Source organism: Heteronotia binoei, chromosome 11, assembly GCF_032191835.1.
Source record: "Heteronotia binoei isolate CCM8104 ecotype False Entrance Well chromosome 11, APGP_CSIRO_Hbin_v1, whole genome shotgun sequence".
NCBI lineage: Eukaryota > Metazoa > Chordata > Lepidosauria > Squamata > Gekkonidae > Heteronotia > Heteronotia binoei.
The window spans coordinates 4,547,456-4,568,990 of record NC_083233.1 but is presented as its reverse complement, the minus strand read 5'-3'; the positions used below and the strand labels follow the sequence as shown (position 1 = coordinate 4,568,990).

General features: G+C 41.2%; 1 protein-coding gene across 2 annotated transcripts in view; it reads left to right on the top strand.

Moving 5' to 3' along the window:
• The window catches only part of OPHN1 (oligophrenin 1), a 138,732-nt gene that overhangs the window by 29,345 nt on the left and 87,852 nt on the right, over window positions 1-21,535 (top strand). For both annotated transcript variants that reach the window (XM_060249713.1, XM_060249711.1), the window contains exon 2: window positions 11,955-12,050. In XM_060249713.1, coding sequence (XP_060105696.1) covers window positions 11,955-12,050 — 96 coding nt within the window. The remainder of the gene's footprint in view (window positions 1-11,954; window positions 12,051-21,535) is intronic.

Here is a 21,535-nt window from a genome sequence, read left to right as displayed (position 1 = left end):
CTTAGTGGCCTTGCATAGTGTTTTAAAACTAATCTTGCATTTTTTTTTGTAATTCCAAATAAGGCCACTAAGGGGTTTTTGAACCCTTTAAAGGAAAGTATTGGGAAGTGGAATTGGCAGTGTTCCAGAAAGAAAAATGAATTTAGATAAAATAAATTACTTAACTAGACTGATCCTTTCCAAATAGGATCATTGTAGATTGTTTCAGTGTTGAAGATGGGGTATTGTTGATTTATGGAGTTCCAGGAAGGTATAATTAAACAGATCCTTAAGTTCAAGGGGCATTCTAGCCAGGTCGTGGATTTATAATCATGATAGGTCTTGATATGGGCTTTGGTGTTTTGAGAGAAAGAGATACAGGAAATATTTCTGTCTTAGTTGGGTTGACATGTAGGCCAGATATTTCTGGAAGCTGTTTGAGATCTCGATCAACTGCTGATATAGAGTTTATAGGGTTTTATAAATACAAGACTGTGTCATCTGTAAATAGGCTGATTTTCATTTCTTTATAATTTATTACTATTCATTTGCTATACTGTGATTTGGCAGTAAGCCGGTTTGATCTTGATGTGTATATTGTGTGATAAATGTGTTTAGCTGCAGTGGAGGCTAAGAATACTTTTGCATCCTAGTTCAGCAGTGAGATTGGCCTATAGGAGCTCAGGTTAGTGAGATCTTTCCCAGGTTTGGGAATTACAGCTATTCTGGGGAGTGACCAGGTGTGTGGAATAAAGCCAGAAAGTAAATGTCATTGCACACTTTTGATAAGGGACCCACTAAAACATCTGAATTTTTAAAATATAAAATCCACTGGGGAAGCCATCACTGCCATGTGTTTTGTTATTCTTTAAGGATTTAATGGTATTAATAAATTTTGGGGCTGTAATAGGAACTTCCATGAAGTCCTTATGCTCAAGAAGAATCTTAATTCGAGATCTAGAATTTAAGTAATCTTCAATCACTTCAGAGTTGGAGCCAAAGATGAATATAATTATAAAATTTGACAAAAGCATTCTGAATTTGGGATGAATACGTTATCATTTTATTTTTGGAACCCATAATATTATTAATATAATGAATGGAATTTCTACGCTTCATTTTCTAGGCTAATAAACTCAATGATCTTGGTTGGGTGACTATGCCAGTATTTCTGTTGCAAGTAAAGGAGATTTTTCTGACTCTGTGAAGTCTCCAGTGTCTCCAGAACCTTCTTTTTGGATTGTAACTGTTTATAATTTTTTTTGCTACCTTTTGGTTTATGTTTTTATTCCAAATAAGAAATTTTTAAAATGGCCTCCAATTTGATTTTTTCCTTCTCTTTTTTTTAGGATGAGGCCAGTGAAATAAATTTATCCCTTAACCAAAGCCTTCATTGCATCCCACATTGTTGCATGAGACACACCACATTCTGTTTGTCTTTAAAATAGTTTTTTATTGTAATGTCTATTTCTTAACTTATATTATTGTTCATTAAAAGCAAAGTAGTAAGTCTCCAACCCACTTTATTAGTGTTTTCAGTGTTATTTTAAAATATACATTCTGTCCAGGAATAGTCAGAATATAATTTTAAACCTAAAAATGTACTTAGAGCAAGATCAATCACATTTTTGGAATACAAGAATGTAGTCAGTTCTGATACGTCTGTCATAGGAAGCTGAATAATAGGTATAGCCGTGCGCCAAAGGGTGTTGAATGAGCCAGATGTCACCCAGGCCATAGTTATCAAATAAAGACTTCAAATCAGAAGTCTGTGTTTCAATTTTTGGTAAATTTGTTTTGGGTCTAGATCTGTCAATTGCAGTATTTGCAGTGAAATTGAAATCCATAATGAAATCACTGACTCCAAAGGAGACTAGTTGTGTTAATGTCTCATTGAAGGAAGACAGCTGATTGCAATCAGGGGCATAGATCAAAACAAGGTAACGTCTGTCATCTAGAGCAGAGGTCCCCAACCTTTTTTGGCACCAGGGACCAGTTTTGTGGAAGACAATTTTTCCATGGACTGGGGTGGGGTTGGGGAGATGATTCAATTGTGCACTTTATTTCTATTAGTTTGGTATAATGGTTAAGTGTGCAGACTCTTATCTGGGAAAACCAGGTTTGATTTTCCACTCCTTCACTTGCAGCTGCTGGAATGGCCTTGGGTCAGCCATTGCTCTCGCAGAGTTGTCCTTGAAAGGGCAGGTTCTGAGGAGAGCTCTCTCAGCTCCACCCACCTCACAGGGTGTCTGTTGTGGGGAAGGAAGGGAAAGGAGATTGTGAGCCGCTCTGAGACTCTGAGATGCAAAGTGCAGGGCAGGATATAAACCCAATGTCATCATCTTCTTATTACTATTACTACAATGGAATAGATAATGAAATAATTATGCAGCTCAAGGCCTGGTTGCTAACTGTTGGGGACCCCTGATCTAGAGGAGCAGTAAGAAAAATGAAATGTCCCCGAAGGTCTAATTTCTTGTCTTTGAGAGTAAAGCGACAGTTTTTTGAGAATATTCTTCCGATGTGTCGTGATTTAGTGGAGCCCGCAGCATAAAACTGTTGTGTAGCCATGAGGATTTAAAATTTTATTAGAAGCAGGTTTGAGATGTGTTTCTTGCATGAAGAGGATGTGTGGTCTCAATTCAATAAAGTTAATTTGGATTCTTTTAAGTTTAATTTTACTATTGATGAAAATTAACATAATGTGTTAGAAAGTTGACTTTTAGGAACCACTGAGGGTCGTGCAAGAAAGTGAATCAATATTGTACTTGCTCTCAGCTGCGAGGACATTGTATGCGCAGCTGTGGAAGCAGGGAAAAATACCAGAGAAATGGGATTGGATTGTGAAAGTTTTATCGTGGAGTGAGATGGACAAATTAACTAAAACCTTAAGAGACTATGACATAGACATATTCAAAAAGGAGTGGAAGAAATTTAAAGGATATATGGAGAAAGAGTGGAAAGTAAAACGACATTGGACAATTTTTTAGTATTAATGAGAGAAGAAAAATATTGAACTTTGATTGGTTAGCGGTACCTTTATAATTGAATTTAAATTTTTAACTTCGGGGAAGTCAAATACTGGAGGGAGGGGGGGTTGAAATATCATATGGGTTAATATAGAAAAGAGACAATTAAATATTGTAACCATATGTTATTAATAAATTGTTAAAACTCAAGAAAGTGAATCAATATTGGTCAATAATACATGAAATGCTACCAAAAATCAGTAGAATCACTATTCCATTTAAACCAGAATTCTTTTTGTTGAATGTAATGCCAGAAATAGTAGATAAGAATGTCAAATATATGTGTATCCATCTGGTGACTGCTGCAAGAATTGTTTATGCTAAGTGTTGGAAGAAAGCAGAGATACCATCTGATGAGGAAATAGTTGCCAAGTTTTTTTGTAATAGTTGAAATGGACATTTTGACAGATCTTCTGAAAGAAGACAGCAAAAGAAACCTTAAGAAAGTTTGGTCTCCTGAAAAATACAAGATAGGACTTTGAGCAATAGAGGAAATCATGTCAATAAGAATAGGTTGAGACTGGCTTAATTGATTTGTATTATTAAGCTGAAATCTTGAGAATTGTTACTTATTAAGATTACAACTGGATAAATAATTTCTTTTTGAACTATATGCTATTTTTTATGTCATGATACTTCCCTTCCCTCCCCTCCAATCCATCCTCCCTCCCTTCTCCTCCCTATTCCATTTAAAATTAATAAATTGTTTAAACAAAAAAGAACCACTGGAACAACCATCTAAGAGGTATTGCATGAACAGTGAAACATCTAGCATTTACAAGAACTGCAAAGACTTCCATTATAAGCATGGAGTAACACATACCAGGAACAATCAACAACAAATGACTATTTTGTTACTCTAAAGAACTGTAAACTGTAGTACAATATTATAAATACAACTTTTGCAGGTAGTAATAACAGTAATACATTTAGATTTGATATGAAAGTGTTCCTAAAGGTAAAGGTAGTCCCCTGTGAAGCACTGAGTTATTACTGACCCATTGGGTGACATCACAACACCAGTTGCCCCCAAACTGTCAGGGAGTTTGTTTTTTAAAGGGGGGCAGTCCCCTCCCGTGGCTTTCAAATTCCCAGCAATGTGACCTGTCTGTGCACTAGGCTGGTTCTCTGCCAAAGACCCCCAGTGGATTCAAGGGGCACAGTGAGGATGTCAAGAACTTGCTATAACCGTGTATGGGTGGGGGGAGACTGCTTTTCTCCATTGTATTTGTTGCCTGTGTTTGCTTTGCACTGTCCTTTCTGGTACTTTTGTAACAAAATGTAAATAACCATTCCACCGCACCTGGCAACACATTCATCTGAGAGAGGGGAAGGCCGCCGATAATTTCTCTGGCTGGAGCTTCTAACTTTCGCTTTGGGAAAAGACTGTGAACAGGGGGTGGGGGGGTGGCCCTAGACTATCCAGCACCTAGGGCAAGTCTCACCTCACACTGATAACATCATCAAGTCACATGGGGATGCCCAGTTCAGTGCCCCCAGAAGGCTGGAGCCCTAGGCGATTGCCTCGTTTGCCTTGTGGCAGGGCTGGCTCGGGTGGGGGTGTTGCTACGGTGTCTGTCTTTGAATGTTTAGCCTACCAGAATTTGGGTGCCTGAAGCACTGCATACTTAGCGGTTGGTTGTAATCTATAAAGGTGTGAACTGACCAATGTCACTCGGTTCAGCAAAGTTTGTCATTGCTGTGTATACGCATATCATTCAGAAATAAAATCTAATCTAAAAACTGATGAATGCTGCACAGAACTCGACAGAGGAGGGTGTTGATGTGCCTCTTGAAGAGGCCTGGCTTGCTGGCAGTGGCCCAGAAAGCAGCCCCCCCGCATTGGCTTCCACTGGCCATGTCTGAACCAGCTGGGGGGGCCCAGCATGGCCAATGCTCTGAGGGCCTGTCTTGTTTCCAGCCCTTACTGGTGCCACTGGAGGCAATGGTCAGACTTTCCTGGACTTGCTTTGCCTCTGGTGGGCTCTGAGTTGGCAGTGCTGCAGGGGTTGGTTGCCTCTTGGCTGCTGGTGGCATGGATGCGGGCACTCACTCTCTATGGAGGCCCAGGTCATGGCGGCTGCCAGGTCTGCCTTCTGCCGTCTACAGCAGATCAGGCAGCTAGCACCATATCTGTTCCCCCAAGACCTGGCCACAGTGACCCATGCAATGGTCACTTCCAGACTAGATTACTGTAACTCGCTCTACGCTGGCTTGCCCTTGAAACTGATCCGGAAACTGCAGCAGGTGCAGAACGCGGCAGCTCGCCTGCTGACTGCATCACCTATACAGGTGAGCACGTGGCAGGTGTTCCGCGGCCTGCACTGGCTGCCCATAGAGTACCAGATCCGCTGCAAGGTGTTAGTTCTGACTTTCAAAGCCTTATGCGGCCTGGGACCAGCATACTTGCAGGGCCGTCTCTTCCCGTATACGCCCAGTAGGTCGCTTTGCTCAGCATCCCAAGATAGGCTGACTGTCCCCGGTCCAAGAGATGCTCGTCTTGCTTCTACCAGGGCCAGGTCTTTTTCGGTCCTGGCCCCGACCTGGTGGGATCAGCTCCCTATGGAGATCCGGGCCCTCCCTGGCCTGCTGGCCTTTTGTAGGGCCTGCAAAACGGAGCTGTTCCGCCAGGTCTTTGGGTGAGGCAGCGGGCATCTACACAATACATCGGTTGGCCTGTCTTGCTGTGCTGATTTGCTGCACTGTCCTGCTGCACCATCGCATCATATTGTTCTGCCAGGTTAGGGTTAGGGTTGTTCTATTGAATACTGAAATTGACTTTTATTATTATATGATTTTATTGTAATGTTATTATTATGTTGTGCTCCGCCCTGAGCCCCCATGGGGGGAATGGGCGGAATATCAATAATAATAATAATAATAATAATATGTAGAGTTTGGGGAATTAGCCCCAAGGTGTTTTTAAAAATGCCAGGGAAATTAGAATTGTCAGTTGCTGGTAGCAGCAACAGTACTTAAGTTCTGGACATATGAATGGGCTGAATACCATCTCCTGAAAATGGACACAGCTGTTTCCTCTGGCTCTCTGTTGCATGAAGGATCTCCTCCTTAGCAGCTCATATGTGGTAGCAGGTTTCCCAAGAAGCTTGGAGACTAGTATTGTTGGTGCCTCAAGACTCCTGCTCCGCTGGCACCAACTCCTGAGCCAGGTTTTCCAGTGAAGAGGAAGAGCTCAGGTGGCTCTTTTGCATTTACCAGGAATCTGTTTCATATTTTATATTAGTTCCAGAATAGCAGAATCTGGAGCAGTCCCAGCCCAGGTTTTACTTGTCTCTGTGGATAAGCTGGCTAGAGGAAGTGTAGCAGAGGGCTCTAGTGGGCCTTCCCTTATCCTGAATAAAGTTCCTCTGTGTTGATTAAAGAGACCCACCGCATTTCCCAGCCTGATTGCAGCATCTTGCGTTGCCTTCTGTTCTGCAATATGGCAATGCTGTACTTCTCGTGGCTGGCTTTGAAGTGGGTGGAGAGTTTAAAAGTGCTGCTTATTTGGCATGCAAAGCAGAAGAGCACAGCAAAGCATAGCACTGGGCATACCCCAAGTAGTGTCTGGAAACCATTTGGCTCATTTTTTCCAGCCTTGATTTCTGGCAGGGAAGGGCCCGGTGTTCCTCCTTCAGAGCAGTCGCCCAGCCCCCTTGGAAGGAGTTCAAGAGCACTCTGGCCTCCCGAGGGGCGGGGGGGGGGGGGGGGGGCGGAGCTCCCACTTAAGTGAGGTCTGGAATCCTGTTTATAAGCATTTGTATTTGCAAAGCACAGAACACTTTTTTCCTGTTGAGAGCTTTTACAGTTTTTACTTCCTTTACCGCCTCAGCAACCCTGTGGGGCTGAGGGAGGGGAACTTCAAAGTGCCCCCCTCTCTCCAGCAGAATGGCTGGGCAGGGCTTTTGACCTCCATCTCCTCCCCAAGAACGGGATCTCTCTTCTCTTCCCCTTCTGACCCTGAGGAGGGCCCAAGATGTAGAATTCTGGTCACCACACTTCAAAAACAATATTATAGCATTGGGAAAAGTGCAGAAAAGGGCAACTAGAATGATTAAGGGTTGGAACACTTTCCCTATGATGCTTGGGGCGAATGAGAGGTGACATGATAGAGGTTTACAAGATTATGCAAGAGATAGAGAAGGTAGAGAAAAAAGTACTTCTCTCCCTTTCTCACAATACAAGAACTTGTGGACGTTCAGTGAAATTCCTGAGCAGTCAGGTTAGAACTGATAAAAGGAAGTACTTCTTCACCCAAAGGATGATTAACATGTGGAATTCACTGCCACAGGAGGTGGTGGCAGCTACAAGCAAAGCAGCTTCGAGGAGATTGGATAAATATATTAGCCACAGCGTATCATTGGAACTCTCTGGGGCAATGATGCTCTGTATTCTTGGTGCTTGGGGGGCAACAGTGGGAGGGCTTCTAGTGTCCTGGCCCCACTGGTGAACCTCCTGATGGCGCCTGGTTTTTTTGACCACTGTGACACAGAGTGTTGGACTGGATGGGCCAACATGGCTTCTCTTATGTTCTTATAAGGGCATTGGATAATATATGGAGCAGAGGTCCATCAGTGGCTCTTAGCCACAGCTTATCGTTGTAACTCTCTGTCTGGGGCAGTGATGCTCTGTATTCTGGGTGCTTTGGGGGGGGGGGCACAGTGGGAGGGCTTCTAGTGTCCTGGTCCCACTGATGGACCTCTTGATGGCACCTGGGTCTTGGCCACTGTGTGATATACAGTGTGGGACTGGGTGGGCCACTGGCCTGATCCAACATGGCTTCTTTTATGTTCTTATGTCCTTATTATCAAAAGCCCTTCTTTTTCAACAAGTTTGATCCTCTCAACGTCACCACAGAATCTTTTAGGATTTAAAAAAGTAACAGTTGCATTTGTCACTGGTTCGGAGGCTCTTTTCTGGGCTTCCTTGGGTACATAGCTCAGGTTGCCAACTCCAGGTTTGGAAATTCCTGGAGATTTAAGGGTTGAGAGTGGTGTTTGGGAAGTGAAGGGACCTCAGTGGGGTATCATTCTGGTGAATCTGCCCTCCAAAGCTGTCATCTTTATCATCTGGGGCTCAGTTGCAATTCTGGGAGATCTTCAGGCCCACCTGGAAGTTGGCAACCCCCTGCTTCTCAGAGCCTAGACATATGCTTTGCCAGTTGAGGGGAGAAGAGGAGCAGTGCCCCCCCCCCCCGAAGCTGCAGCCCCAGCAGTCCTCTGGAAACAGGTCGTTCCATTCTAGGTCTCTTCAACTGATTTGCAAGCCCAGCCCAGAAGGGAAGGGATATCTGTTGCCAAACCCTCTCCTCCTCCTCAAACGTGGATTCCCCTTATTTGGAGGCGTAGGTGTGGGATGAAGCAGTGTGTTAATGTGCAGTAGCCTGGAAGTGGGCTGGATGCTGGGGGGCTGTCCTCACAGGAGGGTCTTGGGTGGAGGGGGCAGCATGGATACAGATGGGGAGCCCCCCTGTATGCCCCCCTTCCTTCTTTGAATAGTGAATCCTTTTCAATTACAGTTTACCGGAGATGGGTGGGAGTGGGGCCTGCTTCCCATTTATTTAAAATTGGATTAACAGTTGGCTAGTAAATCCCCAAAGGCTAGATGGATGGACAACTCCTCTCTTTCCACAGCCGTTGCCAGAAAGCCCCCCTCCCCAGGAAAGCAGATGGAAAGCAAGCGAGCTGTGGATGGAAAAGTACCACCCTCCAGAACACAGCCTGGTTTGCAGGGAAGGGAGGACTGTTGGCGCAGAAATAAATGGAGACTAGGAGTCAAGGAGCAGCAGTCATTCAGTTGGGATCTTTTTCTGTGGCCCTGCATCTGTATTAAAAGCCTTTAAAATCATCTGGGATTGAATGCAAATTCTTAAGAGGCCCCCTCTGTCTCCTGAGTTTGTGCTGCTGTAATAAAAGGAGACCTAAAGGTTTCATTTTAGACCTAATGAATTTAGCAACAAGTAAAAAGAATCCAGGTCACAACCCATTTTGTGCAGACCCCTGCCTGTCAAGAATTCCCAAATTAAAGAAAATAAACTATGGAAGCCAATATTCAAATTGTTAAATTACACACACTCATCATAGAAATTAATATAATATACAATAGAATTCACACCATACAATCAACAAGATTTACACAGAACTCTATTCAGTCCCTGGGATTTTTTTTTGAACTCTCTAATTCAGATGCTACCTTGGGGGAAAAGTCACGCGGAGCCACTCTGTATCATTTTCATACAGATTAATCACAAATCTCTTATGATAGAAATTGCATTCTGGAATACTAATAAAATTATATACCATCTTTTCTCATGTTAAATATTTATCTACATGTGCCCCCTTGCCCAGATTGTCTGGAGGTATGGGTTGGGCTGTCACCAATATGCTGATGACACCCAGCTCTTATCTACTGATGGACGGCTGGCCTGACTGTATCCCAAAAACCCTAGACCTGGCGTTGCAAGTTGTGGCAGGCTGGCTCAGGCTAAGTAGGTTGAAGTTGAATCCAGCGAAGACAGAGGTCCTTTGCCTGAGTCTTGGCGGTCTGGGCAGGGAAATCTCTCTACCAGCATTTGACGGTGCGCCATTGCAAATGGCGTGCAAGGTCAAGAGCTTGGGGGTGCTGCTGGAGCCTGCCTTGACAATGGAGGTCCAGATAGCAGCCACTGCTAAATCTGCTTTTTTTCATCTTAGGCGGGTGAAGCAGTTGGTCCCTTTCCTGGAGTGCGGTGACCTGGCAACAGTGATCCTTGCGACAGTCACTTCGAGGTTGGACTACTGTAATGTCCTCTACATGGGGCTGCCCCTGTGCTGAACCCAGAAACTGCAGCTAGTGCAGAATACAGCGGCCAGGCTGTTATTGGGGCTCCCTAGATGGGAGCACATACAGCCAGGGCTGCGGGAACTGCACTGGTTGCCTATAGTGTACCAGATTCGGTACAAGGTGCTGGTCATTACCTTTAAAGCCCTATATGGCCGAGGACCTGCCTACCTTAGGGACCGTCTCTCCCCATATATTCCCCAGAGGGTACTGCGATCTGGTTCTCAAAATTTATTGACAATCCCCGGGCCGAAGGAGGCCAAACTGAAAGTTACTAGAGACAGGGTCTTCTCGATCTCAGCCCCACACTGGTGGAACCAGCTGCCAGAAGAGGTGCGGGCCTTGCGGAGCCTTGCTCAGTTCCCAAGGAGCAAGACTGCTCTTTTTCAGCTGGCCTTTACTTAATGATCCTGCAGCAGACTGGTGAATGAATACTGTCGCCACGGGAAAACTGCACGATGCACAACACCATGTTTTTAATATTAATTTAATCCTAGAATGTTTTTAAGTATAATGATGATTAATTTTATAAATGGTTGAGTTATAATATGTATGTTTTAATTGTTGAAATGTCTGTGTTGTGAGCCACCCTGAGCCTGCTTCGGTGGGGAGGGCGGGATACAAATTAAATATTATTATTGTTATTATCGTTAACAGTGCTGTTTTCGTATTCGGATCCCATATCCTCCCAAGCTTGGCCAGGCATATCTGTTCGCTATGAGGACAGAATGAATTTCTGTTCCTTTACACAGCAGGAACAGGAAATGCAATTTGAGATAATCTTAGAGTAGTTTTATTTTTTCCCTCCCTTCCAGCAGCAAAAAAACAGTAAGGGAGATTGTGAGCTCTTGGAGCATTAAGTGCGGTTTTGGTCACACTTTCACAAAAAAGAGATGTCGTTAGAGCTGATAAGAGCGCATGGAAGGCAGCCAAAATGAAATCATTGGGAGGGGTATGACAGATGGTTAAAAGGAGCATGGTTGGAGAGGGCAGCTAGAGAAATCTGTCTCATTTTGACAGTACAAGCTCAGAGGACCTCCCCTCCTTGGGTGGGCAGCTGTCGTGTGGGGAACCAATCTAAATCCGACGCAACACAATGGAGCAGGGGTGGCCAAAGTTGCTCAACATAAGAGCCACCAGGGCTTTTTTGTAGCAGGAACGTCTTTGCATATTAGGCCACACCCCCTGATGTAGCCAGTCCTCCTGGAGCTGACAGTAGGCCCTGAACTAAGAGCCCTGTAAGCTCTTGGAGGATTGGCTACATCAGGGATGTGTGGCCTAATATGCAAAGGAGTTCCTGCTACAAAAAAAAGCTCTGAGAGCCACATAGAATAAATATCAGATATTTGAGAACCACAAGACATAGGGAGGGAGGGAGGAAAGGTGGGGGGGAAAGCAAATAGATGGAGAGATAGAGGTAGAAGGAAAGCAACTTTAACTTTAAATGCATTATCCAAGCCACTGGCTGACTTGGCTTGGAGGAGTGATTTAAATAGAGACAAAAGCCTTTCTTTGGCTGATAGGAGATGGGGGCTTCGAGAGCCACACAATATGCATGAAAGAGCCACATGTGGCTTCCAAGCCTCAGTTTGGCCACCCCTGTGCTAGAGTAATCTGGGCTGAAGCCACCCCCCTGGAGGTTAATACCCCCTCTACGTCTTTTTGGAAAAGGCCATTTAACTCTGTCTGCTGGACTCAAACTTTGTTCTAATTTATATTTATATTGTTACTGAATTTATGCAATATCAGCACTTTAAGAAAGAGGAACGTGCTTAGTTCTTCCGGTGCCTTTTCACTGATGGACTAGAAAGTTGGAAGGTGGGGAGGGGGGAGCTGCTTTTAATGAACAACTAGGTGGCAGAATGCCCTTGGGCAGACATTTCTTCACCTCTAAAAGTAAAAGAACGAGACACTTTCATGTTAAAAGTAAAGTCGAAATTGAGATGTTCTTGAGGGGTCCAGATTTGGTTTTCACCACCCTGGATAATTTGGTGAAGTTGCAGATTGCTTGATTGCAGAGCTGGAAATCCAGACAACTGATATCCTCCCTGCAGCAGGAGTTGCTGTTCTTGAGTCTTTATTCCTAAAATCATTTTGTCTTTTATCTTTTTTTCCCTTTCTTCCTAGTGTATTCATTGGCTGTGCAGAAATTCTCTCAGACACTTCAGGCCTTTCAGTTTGATTTTATCGGAGACACCCTGACTGATGATGAGATTAATATCGGTAGGTGCTTTCTTGGTGCTCTGATGGGGTGCATGTGTTTTATAGGGAATTATTTATTTAAAGCAACATCTCTGGTTTTAATATATGTCAAATGGACTCCTTTACAAATATGTCTGTAGATCATTTGCAAACTAATGTAGAACCAGCAGCTGTAGCAGCCATGACCTGAGCAGGCACAGCGTTGCCTTCTCCCCTGTGCTGATCCCGCACTTCCCCTGCCAGATGTGTGTTCTCCTGGGGGATCTACACAGTTGCGGTGTGGCTTGCAGGAGTCAGATGTGCCAGATCAATGATCTGGACCAAAAACAGCACCCAGCTCACCTTGTGACCAGTTCCCACACTGGATCTTTATCTTGAGTTGTATTAAGGGCTGATTCTGGCTAGGCTCAGACAAGGGGCCGTGTGAGTGCATTCTTAGCAGCTCCTGTGATTGGTCTGTATGAGCACCAGCCTTGTCCTCTGCCTTGGCCAGAACTCCTGTTCCTTTCTGCTATAAGTTTCAGTTTGCAGTATGAACAGACGTGAAGCTGCCTTATACTGAATCAAACTCTTGGTCCATCGAAGTCAGTATTGTCTGCTCAGACCGGCTGCGGCTCTACAGGGCCTCAGGGCCTTCCACATCACCTAGCGCCTGGTCCTCTTTAACTGAAGATACTGCCAGGGACAACCTGGGGCTTTCTGCTTGCCAAGCAAATACTCTTCCCCTGAGCCACAGCCCCTTCCCTCTTGCCTCAGGTGTGTAAATCTGGGAAGTGACATAGGGAGCCAGTCCCAAGCTACCTCTTCACAGTCCTTGCATGAACAGGAAGGACTGTTGTGGCGCCTCCTCCCTCCTCAGTACTTTTGCTTGCCATTTTTAAGTGTCCCAGCTGAATGAGACCTCATGGTGTGGATTTTATTTATTTACTTCATTAGTACTCTGCCTTTCTCCTCAGAGGGGACCCACGCTTGCTCTCCTCATTCTTCTCTCTTGCATTTTATGCAAGGCAGCTCACCATGGCTTTCAACCTTTCCAGGACTCGGGGGGAGGGGGGGGGGGCTGTGTCTTATTGTTTGGGGTCCTCCCCACTCAAGGTTCAAGTTTTCCTTCTGGCTGAAAGTGACAGGTGTTTAAGCCACAAAGAAGTAATTGGCTTGGCAAGGAAGTAGCCTTGGAAACTAAGCCAGAATCCTTCTGGTGTGCTTCTTTACAATGCGTGTGGGGAATTCATCTGTCTCTTTAATTCCCTGCTGCCGCTCACACAATGGGTTTGGAGGCTGGGAAACTGTTGTGCAGGGCGTCTGTGGGATCCCAAGGGGTCTAACAAAATGAGCTGGGAAGTCTGGGCTCTTGGAAGAGGCAGGAAATCAGAGAAAAGGTGGCCAGATTGCTTGGGGACGTGCCTCGGAGATGAGCGAGATCAGAGGCACCATCCAAGCAAACGGTGATCTGTCCTGACATTTTCTGTTTGCTGCATTTACACTGAGTTTTGGTGCTGGTTTCATACTGTTGGTTTTGCTGACTTTTTTATTAAAATACTGAGGATAGGGTTTATTTAAATATTGTTATTTACACATATTTTGATTTGAAACTGTATCATTTATCATTTTATGCTAGTAGCTGCTTCAGGCAGATTTTGGAATTACTAAAATAGACTGTTTTTATATTGTATTGTTTTTTGTTTTGCTTCTTGCTATTAGCCATTTTAGTTCAATTTTGGAGAATGTGGGATGAAAGTATTTTTGGTGATAAATGGCAGAATAATCTTCACTTCAGCACTGCAGCACATGACAGCCTGAGACTAAGATGGTGGCCAGCGAACACAATGAACATTTCCACCCAGGTCCTGCCTTTTGTTTCTCCTGGGCCTTCCTGGCTTTAGCAGACAGGAATTGACAGTATGCTGAATTCTAGAGATGGGTTTAAGATGCCAAATCAAGCTGAGCTGCTTTGGATGTCTTTTCTTTTTTTTGTTAAAACAATTTTATTTAGTAACATATGGTAACAATATCTATTTCTTGTATCATTAATAACTTCTTTTTATCTATCCCATATGTTACTTTCTAACCACCTCTCACCCCCCCGTTACTTGACCCCCGCCGATGTTATTTACTTAAAATACTAATATTTAAAGGTACCCTTAACTAATAAAAACAAAGATTAATATCCTTCTTTCTTCTAATACTTAATCATTATCAAAAATTGTCCAATGTCCTTTTACTTTCCACTTTTTCTACATATCTTCTGAACTTTTTCCACTCCATCTTGAAAACTTCTAATCATAGTCTCTTAAAATTCTTGTTAATTTGTCCATTTCACTCCATGTCATAACTTTTACAATCCAATCCCATTTCTCTGGTATTTTTTCTTGCTTCCACAACTGCGCATACAATGTCGTAGCAGCTGAAAGCAAGTACCAGATTATACTTCTATCTTCTTTTGGAAATTTTTCCATTTGTAATCCCAACAGGAAAGTCTCTGAAACTTTTTTAAATTCATATCCCAAGATCCTAGAAATTTCTTGTTGAATCATCTGTCAATAGTTTTTTGCTCTTTTACTAGTCCACCACATATGGTAGAAAGAAGCTTCACGTTTTTTACATTTCCAGCATCTGTCTGGCATCTTATTGTTCATCTTTGCCAACTTTTTAGGAGTCATATACCATCTATACATCATTTTAAAACAGTTCTCTTTAATACTATGACATGTCGAAAGCTTAATAGAATTCTTCCACAAATATTCCCAAGTTTCCATCTGTATTTCTTTATTTGCATTAATTGCCCACTTTATCATTTGAGATTTCACTACATCTCCCATAGACCATTTTAAAAGTAATTTATATAATTTTGAAATTAATTTTTCATTATCTCCAAGCAGAACTCTTTCCATTTCTGTTTGCTCTTTTCTTATTCCTTCAGTTTTAATGTCATTCTCCACCATTCTCTATTATTTGTTGCATTTGAAACCAATCATATTTATTATTCAGTTCTTCAGCAGTTTTCAATTCTATTTTGCCACTTTGTATTTTTATTAGTTGGTTATATGACAACCCAGAGGTTGGAACGTTTAGGATGTCCCCCAGGGTTCCTCAGCATGATCATCCAGCTACACGAAGACCAGCGAGGCCAAGTCAGACACTGCAACGACCTCTCGGAGCCCTTCCCAATAGGCACAGGTGTAAAGCAAGGCTGCGTTCTCGCGCCAGCTCTCTTTACAATCTTCTTTAGCATGATGCTTCAAAGAGCCACAGTAGATCTAGATGATGACGATGGTGTCTACATCCGCTATCGCACCGATGGCAGCCTGTTCAACCTGAGGCGACTAAAGGCCCACTCCAAGACAATGGAAAAACTCATCCGAGAGCTACTGTTTGCTGATGATGCTGCACTTGTCTCCCACTCGGTATCAGCTCTGCAGCATATGACGTCCTGCTTTGCAGAGGCTGCCAAGCTATTCGGCCTAGAAGTTAGTCTGAAGAAGACAGAAGTTCTCCACCAGCCTGCACCCCAGGAAGGTTATCACCCTCCCTGCATCACTGTGGGTGAATCAGTACTGAAGACAGTCCAGCAGTTCAGCTACCTGGGGTGCATCATCTCCTCAGATGCCAAGATCGACAAGGAGATTGACAACAGGCTGGCAAAGGCAAACCGTGCATTTGGCCGACTGCACAAAAGAGTGTGGAGCAACAAGCATCTGAAAAAAGGCACAAAGATCAATGTTTACAAAGCGGTTGTGATTACAACCCTCATCTACGGCTCCGAATCGTGGGTTTTATACCGTCATCACCTGCGACTTCTTGAGCGCTTTCATCAGCGCTGCCTTCGCACCATCCTCAACATCCACTGGAGTGACTTTGTGACCAACACTGAAGTCCTCAAGCGGGCGGAGGTTACCAGCATCGAGGCACTGCTGTTGAAGACGCAGCTGCGCTGGGCAGGGCATATTTCTAGGATGGAAAACCACCGCCTTCCCAAGATTGCCCTGTATGGCGAACTCTCCACCGGCCATCAAAATAGAGGGGCACCAAAGAAGAGGTACAAGGACTCCTTGAAGAAATCCCTTAGCACCTGTCACATCAACCATCACCAGTGGTCTGACCTAGCCTCAGATCGCAAAGCATGGAGGCACACCATCCACCAGGCTGTCTCTTCCTTTGAGAACGCACGCATAGCTGGTCTTGAGGACAAAAGAAGATTGAGGAAGAATCGCACTGCTACGGCGCCAGCCCTAAATCAGACTTTTCCCTGCAGCTGCTGCGGCCAGACCTGCCTGTCCCACATTGGTCTTGTCAGCCACCAGCGAGCCTGCAGCAGACGTGGACTATTGCACCCTTCTTAAATCTTCGTTCGCGAAGCCAAGCCGAGGGATATGACAACCACTTTTCTTCACCCATCTCTGCTGTTATTTTTATTACTTCTGCTGGTACTATCCATAATGGCTTTCTCTCATCCCCATATTTCTTATATTTCATCCACTTATTTAACAGGTTGTTTCTTATATAATGGTGAGAAAAAAAAACCATCCATTTTTTCCCCATAGTACATATAAGCGTGCCAGCCAAATTTATTTCCATGACCTTCCAACACTAAGAGTTTTTTGTTTAACAGCATCATCCATTTTTTTAGCCACACTAAGTCTAGTAATTCAAATCCACCTCTCTCTTTTGCATCTGTTAAAATTTTCAGTTTAATTCTTGGTTTCTTCCCAGCCCACACAAACTCTGAGATTTTTCTTTGCCATCTATTAAATTGTTTACTGTCTTTCACAATTGGAATAGTTTAGAACAAATACATTATTCTTGGCAGAATATTAATTTTAATTGCAGCTATTCTGCCCAGCAATGACAAATTAAGTTTATTCCATTTTATCATATCTTCATCCATTTTACGTCATAGCTTCTCATAATTGTTTTTAAACAAATCAATATTCTTCATTGTTATCTCCACACCCAGATATTTTACCTTAGAGGTAACTTCATAACCCGTTAGCTTCTGCAATTCCTTTTGTTTACTTACTTGCATATTTTTACATAAAAGTTTTGATTTTTCTTTATTAATATAAAGTCCTGCCAATTTTCCATATTCTTGTATTTTAGCTAACAACAAAGGTGTTACTTGTATGGGATTTTCATTTATAAACATTATGTCATCTGCAAATGCTCTATATTTATAAGTCAATCCTTTTACTTTTAATCCCTCTATTTCTTTGTCTTCTTGGATTTGCATCAGTAAGATTTTAAGAGTCATTATAAACAACAGTGGGGAAAGCGGACAGCCTTGTCTTGTACCTTTACTAATTATCATATCTTCCGTAAGATCTGCATTTATACATAGCCTTGCACGTTGTTCAGTATATATTGCTTTTATCATCCTTAAAAAGCTTTCCCCCAACTCCATTTTCTCCATTACTGCAAACATAAAGTCCCAATTTAAATTATCAAATGCTTTCTCTGCATCCGCAAAGAATAATGCTACTTCCTTTTCTGGATGTCTTTCATAGTATTCTACAATATTTACAACAGTTCTAATATTGTCTGTTATCTACCTTTTGGGGAGAAACCCTGCTTGATCTTCCTTTATAAAATTTGTTAGATGTTGTTTAAGCCATTCTGCTAATATTCTTGTATAAATTTTATAATCATTATTTAATAGTGAGATTGGTCTGTAATTTTTTACATTCGTGACATTTCTGTCTTCTTTTGGAATCAACGCGATAACAGCTTCCTTCCATGTATTTGGTATTTTCCCTTTTATTCTTATCATGTTCATCAATTTCTGAAGTTTCGGTATTAACTACTCTTTGAAGGTTTTAAAAAATTTAGCTGTATATCCATCTGGCCCAGGTGCCTTCCCAATTTTTATTGCATTAATCGCTGCTTCAATTTTTATTTTTTCAATTGGATCATTCAAAACTTTCCCCATATTTTCTGTTAAGGGTGCTATTTTAATATTTTGTAAATACTCTTCCATCTTTTCTTTCTTTATTTTAACACCCTTCAATAATTTGGCATAATGCTTAAAAAATTTTCTTTTCATTCCTTCTTGATCTACCACCTCTCTTTCATCAACCACAATTTTATTAATAATTTTGCTTTCTCTCTTTTTCTTCAGTTTTTCTTCAGGCCAAATATTTTCCAGGTTTATTTGCTCACTCGAAAGATTTCTGCTGCAATCTTTTCAGATTCCATTCCAGTTCTTTATTTAACAAATGTCTCATTTGTGTTTGTAATATTGTAATCTCCCTCATAATTTTCTTTTTCCCTGGGCTTTTTCTCAGTTCCCCTTCTTTTTTCTTTGTTTAATTTTATATCCAGCATCTGTTTTTCTTTTGCCCTCTTGTCTTTATTAGAGTAATCAATATTCCTCTCATTACTGCCTTATAAGCATCCCATACCGTCTGAAATTCTATATCTTCTTTATCGTTTATTTGGAAGAAAGCTTTAGTTTCATTTTCTTGAGATGTCACTATTTCTTTATTCTGTAGTAAATCTTCATTTAATCTCCATCTTCTCGACTTTTGTGTTTTAACAATTTATTAATAATATATGGTTACAATATTTAATTGTCTCTTTTCTATACTAACCCATATGATATTTCAACCCCCCTCCCTCCAGTATTTGACTTCCCCGAAGTTATAATTTTAAATTCAATTATAAAGGTACCGCTAACCAATCAAAGTTCAATATTTTTCTTCTCTCATTAATACTAAAAAATTGTCCAATGTCTTTTTACATTCCACTCTTTCTCCATATATCCTTTAAATTTCTTCCACTCCTTTTTGAATATGTCTAAATCATAGTCTCTTAAAGTTTTAGTTAATTTGCCCATCTCACTCCACGATAAAACTTTCATAATCCAATCCCATTTCTTTGGTATTTTTTTCTGTTTCCACAGCTGCGCATACAATGTCCTAGCAGCTGACAGCAAATACCAAATTAAAGTCCTGTCTTCCTTTGGAAATTTTTCTAATTGTAATCCAAGCAAAAAAGTCTCTGCAATTTTTTTAAAGTCATAACCCAAAATTTTGGAGATTTCTTGTTGTATCATCTTCCAAAATTCTTTCGCTTTTTCACAAGTCCACCACACGTGAAAAAAGGAATCTTTGTGTTTTCTACATTTCCAACATCTATCTGACGTCTTCTTACTCATCCTAGCCAGCTTTTTCGGAGTCATATACCACCTATACATCATCTTAAAACAGTTCTCTTTAATACTCTGACAAGTTGAGATCTTCATCGAGTTCTTCCAAAGGTGCTCCCACGTATCCATTTGTATTTCACTATTCACATTGATTGCCCATTTGAGACTTTACTACTTCTTCTTCTGTAGAGCATTTCAATAATAATTTATATACTTTCGATATTAATTTTTCATTATCTCCAAGCAGGACCCTTTCCAGTTCTGTTTGCTCACGTCTAATTCCATCCAATTTAATACCGTTTTCCATCAAGCTTTTGATTTGTTGCATTTGAAACCAATCGTACTTATTGTTTAACTTTTCTGCAGATTTTAATTCAATTTTGCCGCCTTGAATCTTGAGCAGTTGATTATATGACATCGCTCTTTCTTCATCAGATTTAGCTGTTATTTTTATTACTTCTGCTGGCACTATCCAGAGCGGTTTTCTCTCGTCACCATATTTCTTATATTTTATCCAAGTGTTTAATAAACTATTTCTGATATAATGGTGAGAGAAGAAACCGTCCATCTTATTCTTCCCATAACACAAATACGCATGCCAGCCGAATTTATTCCCATGAGCTTCTAACCATAGAGGTTTTTTATCTAACAGCATTATCATCTTCTCGACTTTTTAGACAATTTTGTAATCCACATTATTGAGTTGTGATCAGTCCCTATTTTAGGTAAAATCTGTATTTTCTTTGTTATAAGGCCTAAATCCTTAGTGCCCCACAACATGTCAATTCTGGAAAAAGTATTATGTCTTGCTGAAAAAAAAGGTATAGTCCTGCACTTCAGGGTTAAATTTTTTCCATATATCTTCCAAATTTTCTTGTTTGACCAATTCAAAAAAAGACTTTGGCAATTTTTCTTCCTTATTATTTCCCCCCCCCCCAGACCTATCCAGTGTATTCTTAATTGTTCCATTAAAGTCCCCCATTATCAAAACTTGATCCTATGTCACTTCATCCAATTGTTGTATAATGTCTTTTAAAAAAGCATCCTTTGTTCTATTTGGTGCATACAGTTCCAATAACAACGTGTTTTTTGCATTTAATATTATTTCTACCATTAAAAATCTTCCATCTTTATCTTTTTAGATTATTTTGGGTCCAGTTCTTGTTTAATATAAAAAAATCACTCCCCTGTTCTTCTGTTCAGCCAATGAATAAAATTCTAGTCCCAATTGCTTATTCCATAAAAATTTGTAATCCTTTTGTTTAATATGTACTCTTGTAGACAAACTATATTACAATTTTGCTTTTTAATCCAATGAAATGTTGCCTTTTTGTGTGTGGTTAATTTAGTCCATTTACATTCCAAGATAATAATTTGTAATCCATCATGGTGCAAATTCTTTGTGTTCTTCAAAAAATCTACGCAGTTCCTGTGTATTTGTAATTGTAATCCTTCTTCCTTGAAGTACAAAGCTCAAACCTTCAGGTATTAACCATCTATACCTCATTTCATTGTCCCTTAATTTTTCTGTCAATTTCTTATATGCTCTTCTGTCATTTATCACTTGTCTTGGCAACTCCTTCATAATTCTTACTCTGCTGCCTCTCACTATCAATGTCTTTTCAAAAATTTTATTCATAATTTTTCCCACTATTTCTTTTGTCATATACCTCATAACCACATCTCTTGGTAGATTATTTTTTTTTAGCATAAAGTGAATTCACTCTATACATATAGTCATACATGTTTCTAGTCCCTTCAGGATCTTCCACCAAAAATTCTGCAATTATTTTTATTATATAGTATTTCAAGTCAGTTTCTTCATCCTCAGGTACTCCTCTCAGACGTATCTGAGTCTCCATCAATTTGCAGTCATGAATTGCCACTTTTTCTTGTATTTTTAACAAGGCGGAATTATGTACTTTCACTCTCCCTTCCACCTCTTGCACTTTCTTTGATGTTACCACAGTCTCATTTCTGAGATCCTCTATATCTTTTTTTAGCTCTTCAATATCTTTTCTAATTTCTTTTTTGGAAGCAGTTATCATCTCCTTCATCCCTTTCATTATCCTGGCTTCCATTGCATTGGTCCTGCATTCCATTGGTCCTGCATTTTCTCCAATGAAGCAATCCTTGCATGGGTTTGCTTGTAGTCTGACATATAAAAACACTGAAAAATTTGACCTCACCAAATTAAATTTCAACTATCAGATTTAAAAGAGTGAAGCTTGCTTTCTTCAATAAGCCTAATTTTGCCGTCCTCAGAGCCTCCTGGGCTCAGAAATTAATTTTTAAAGTTTTTATTTTCTCCAAAATGGCAGTCGCGATTTTCTGCTTCACTTAAAAAAAAAAAAAAACTTTTTTC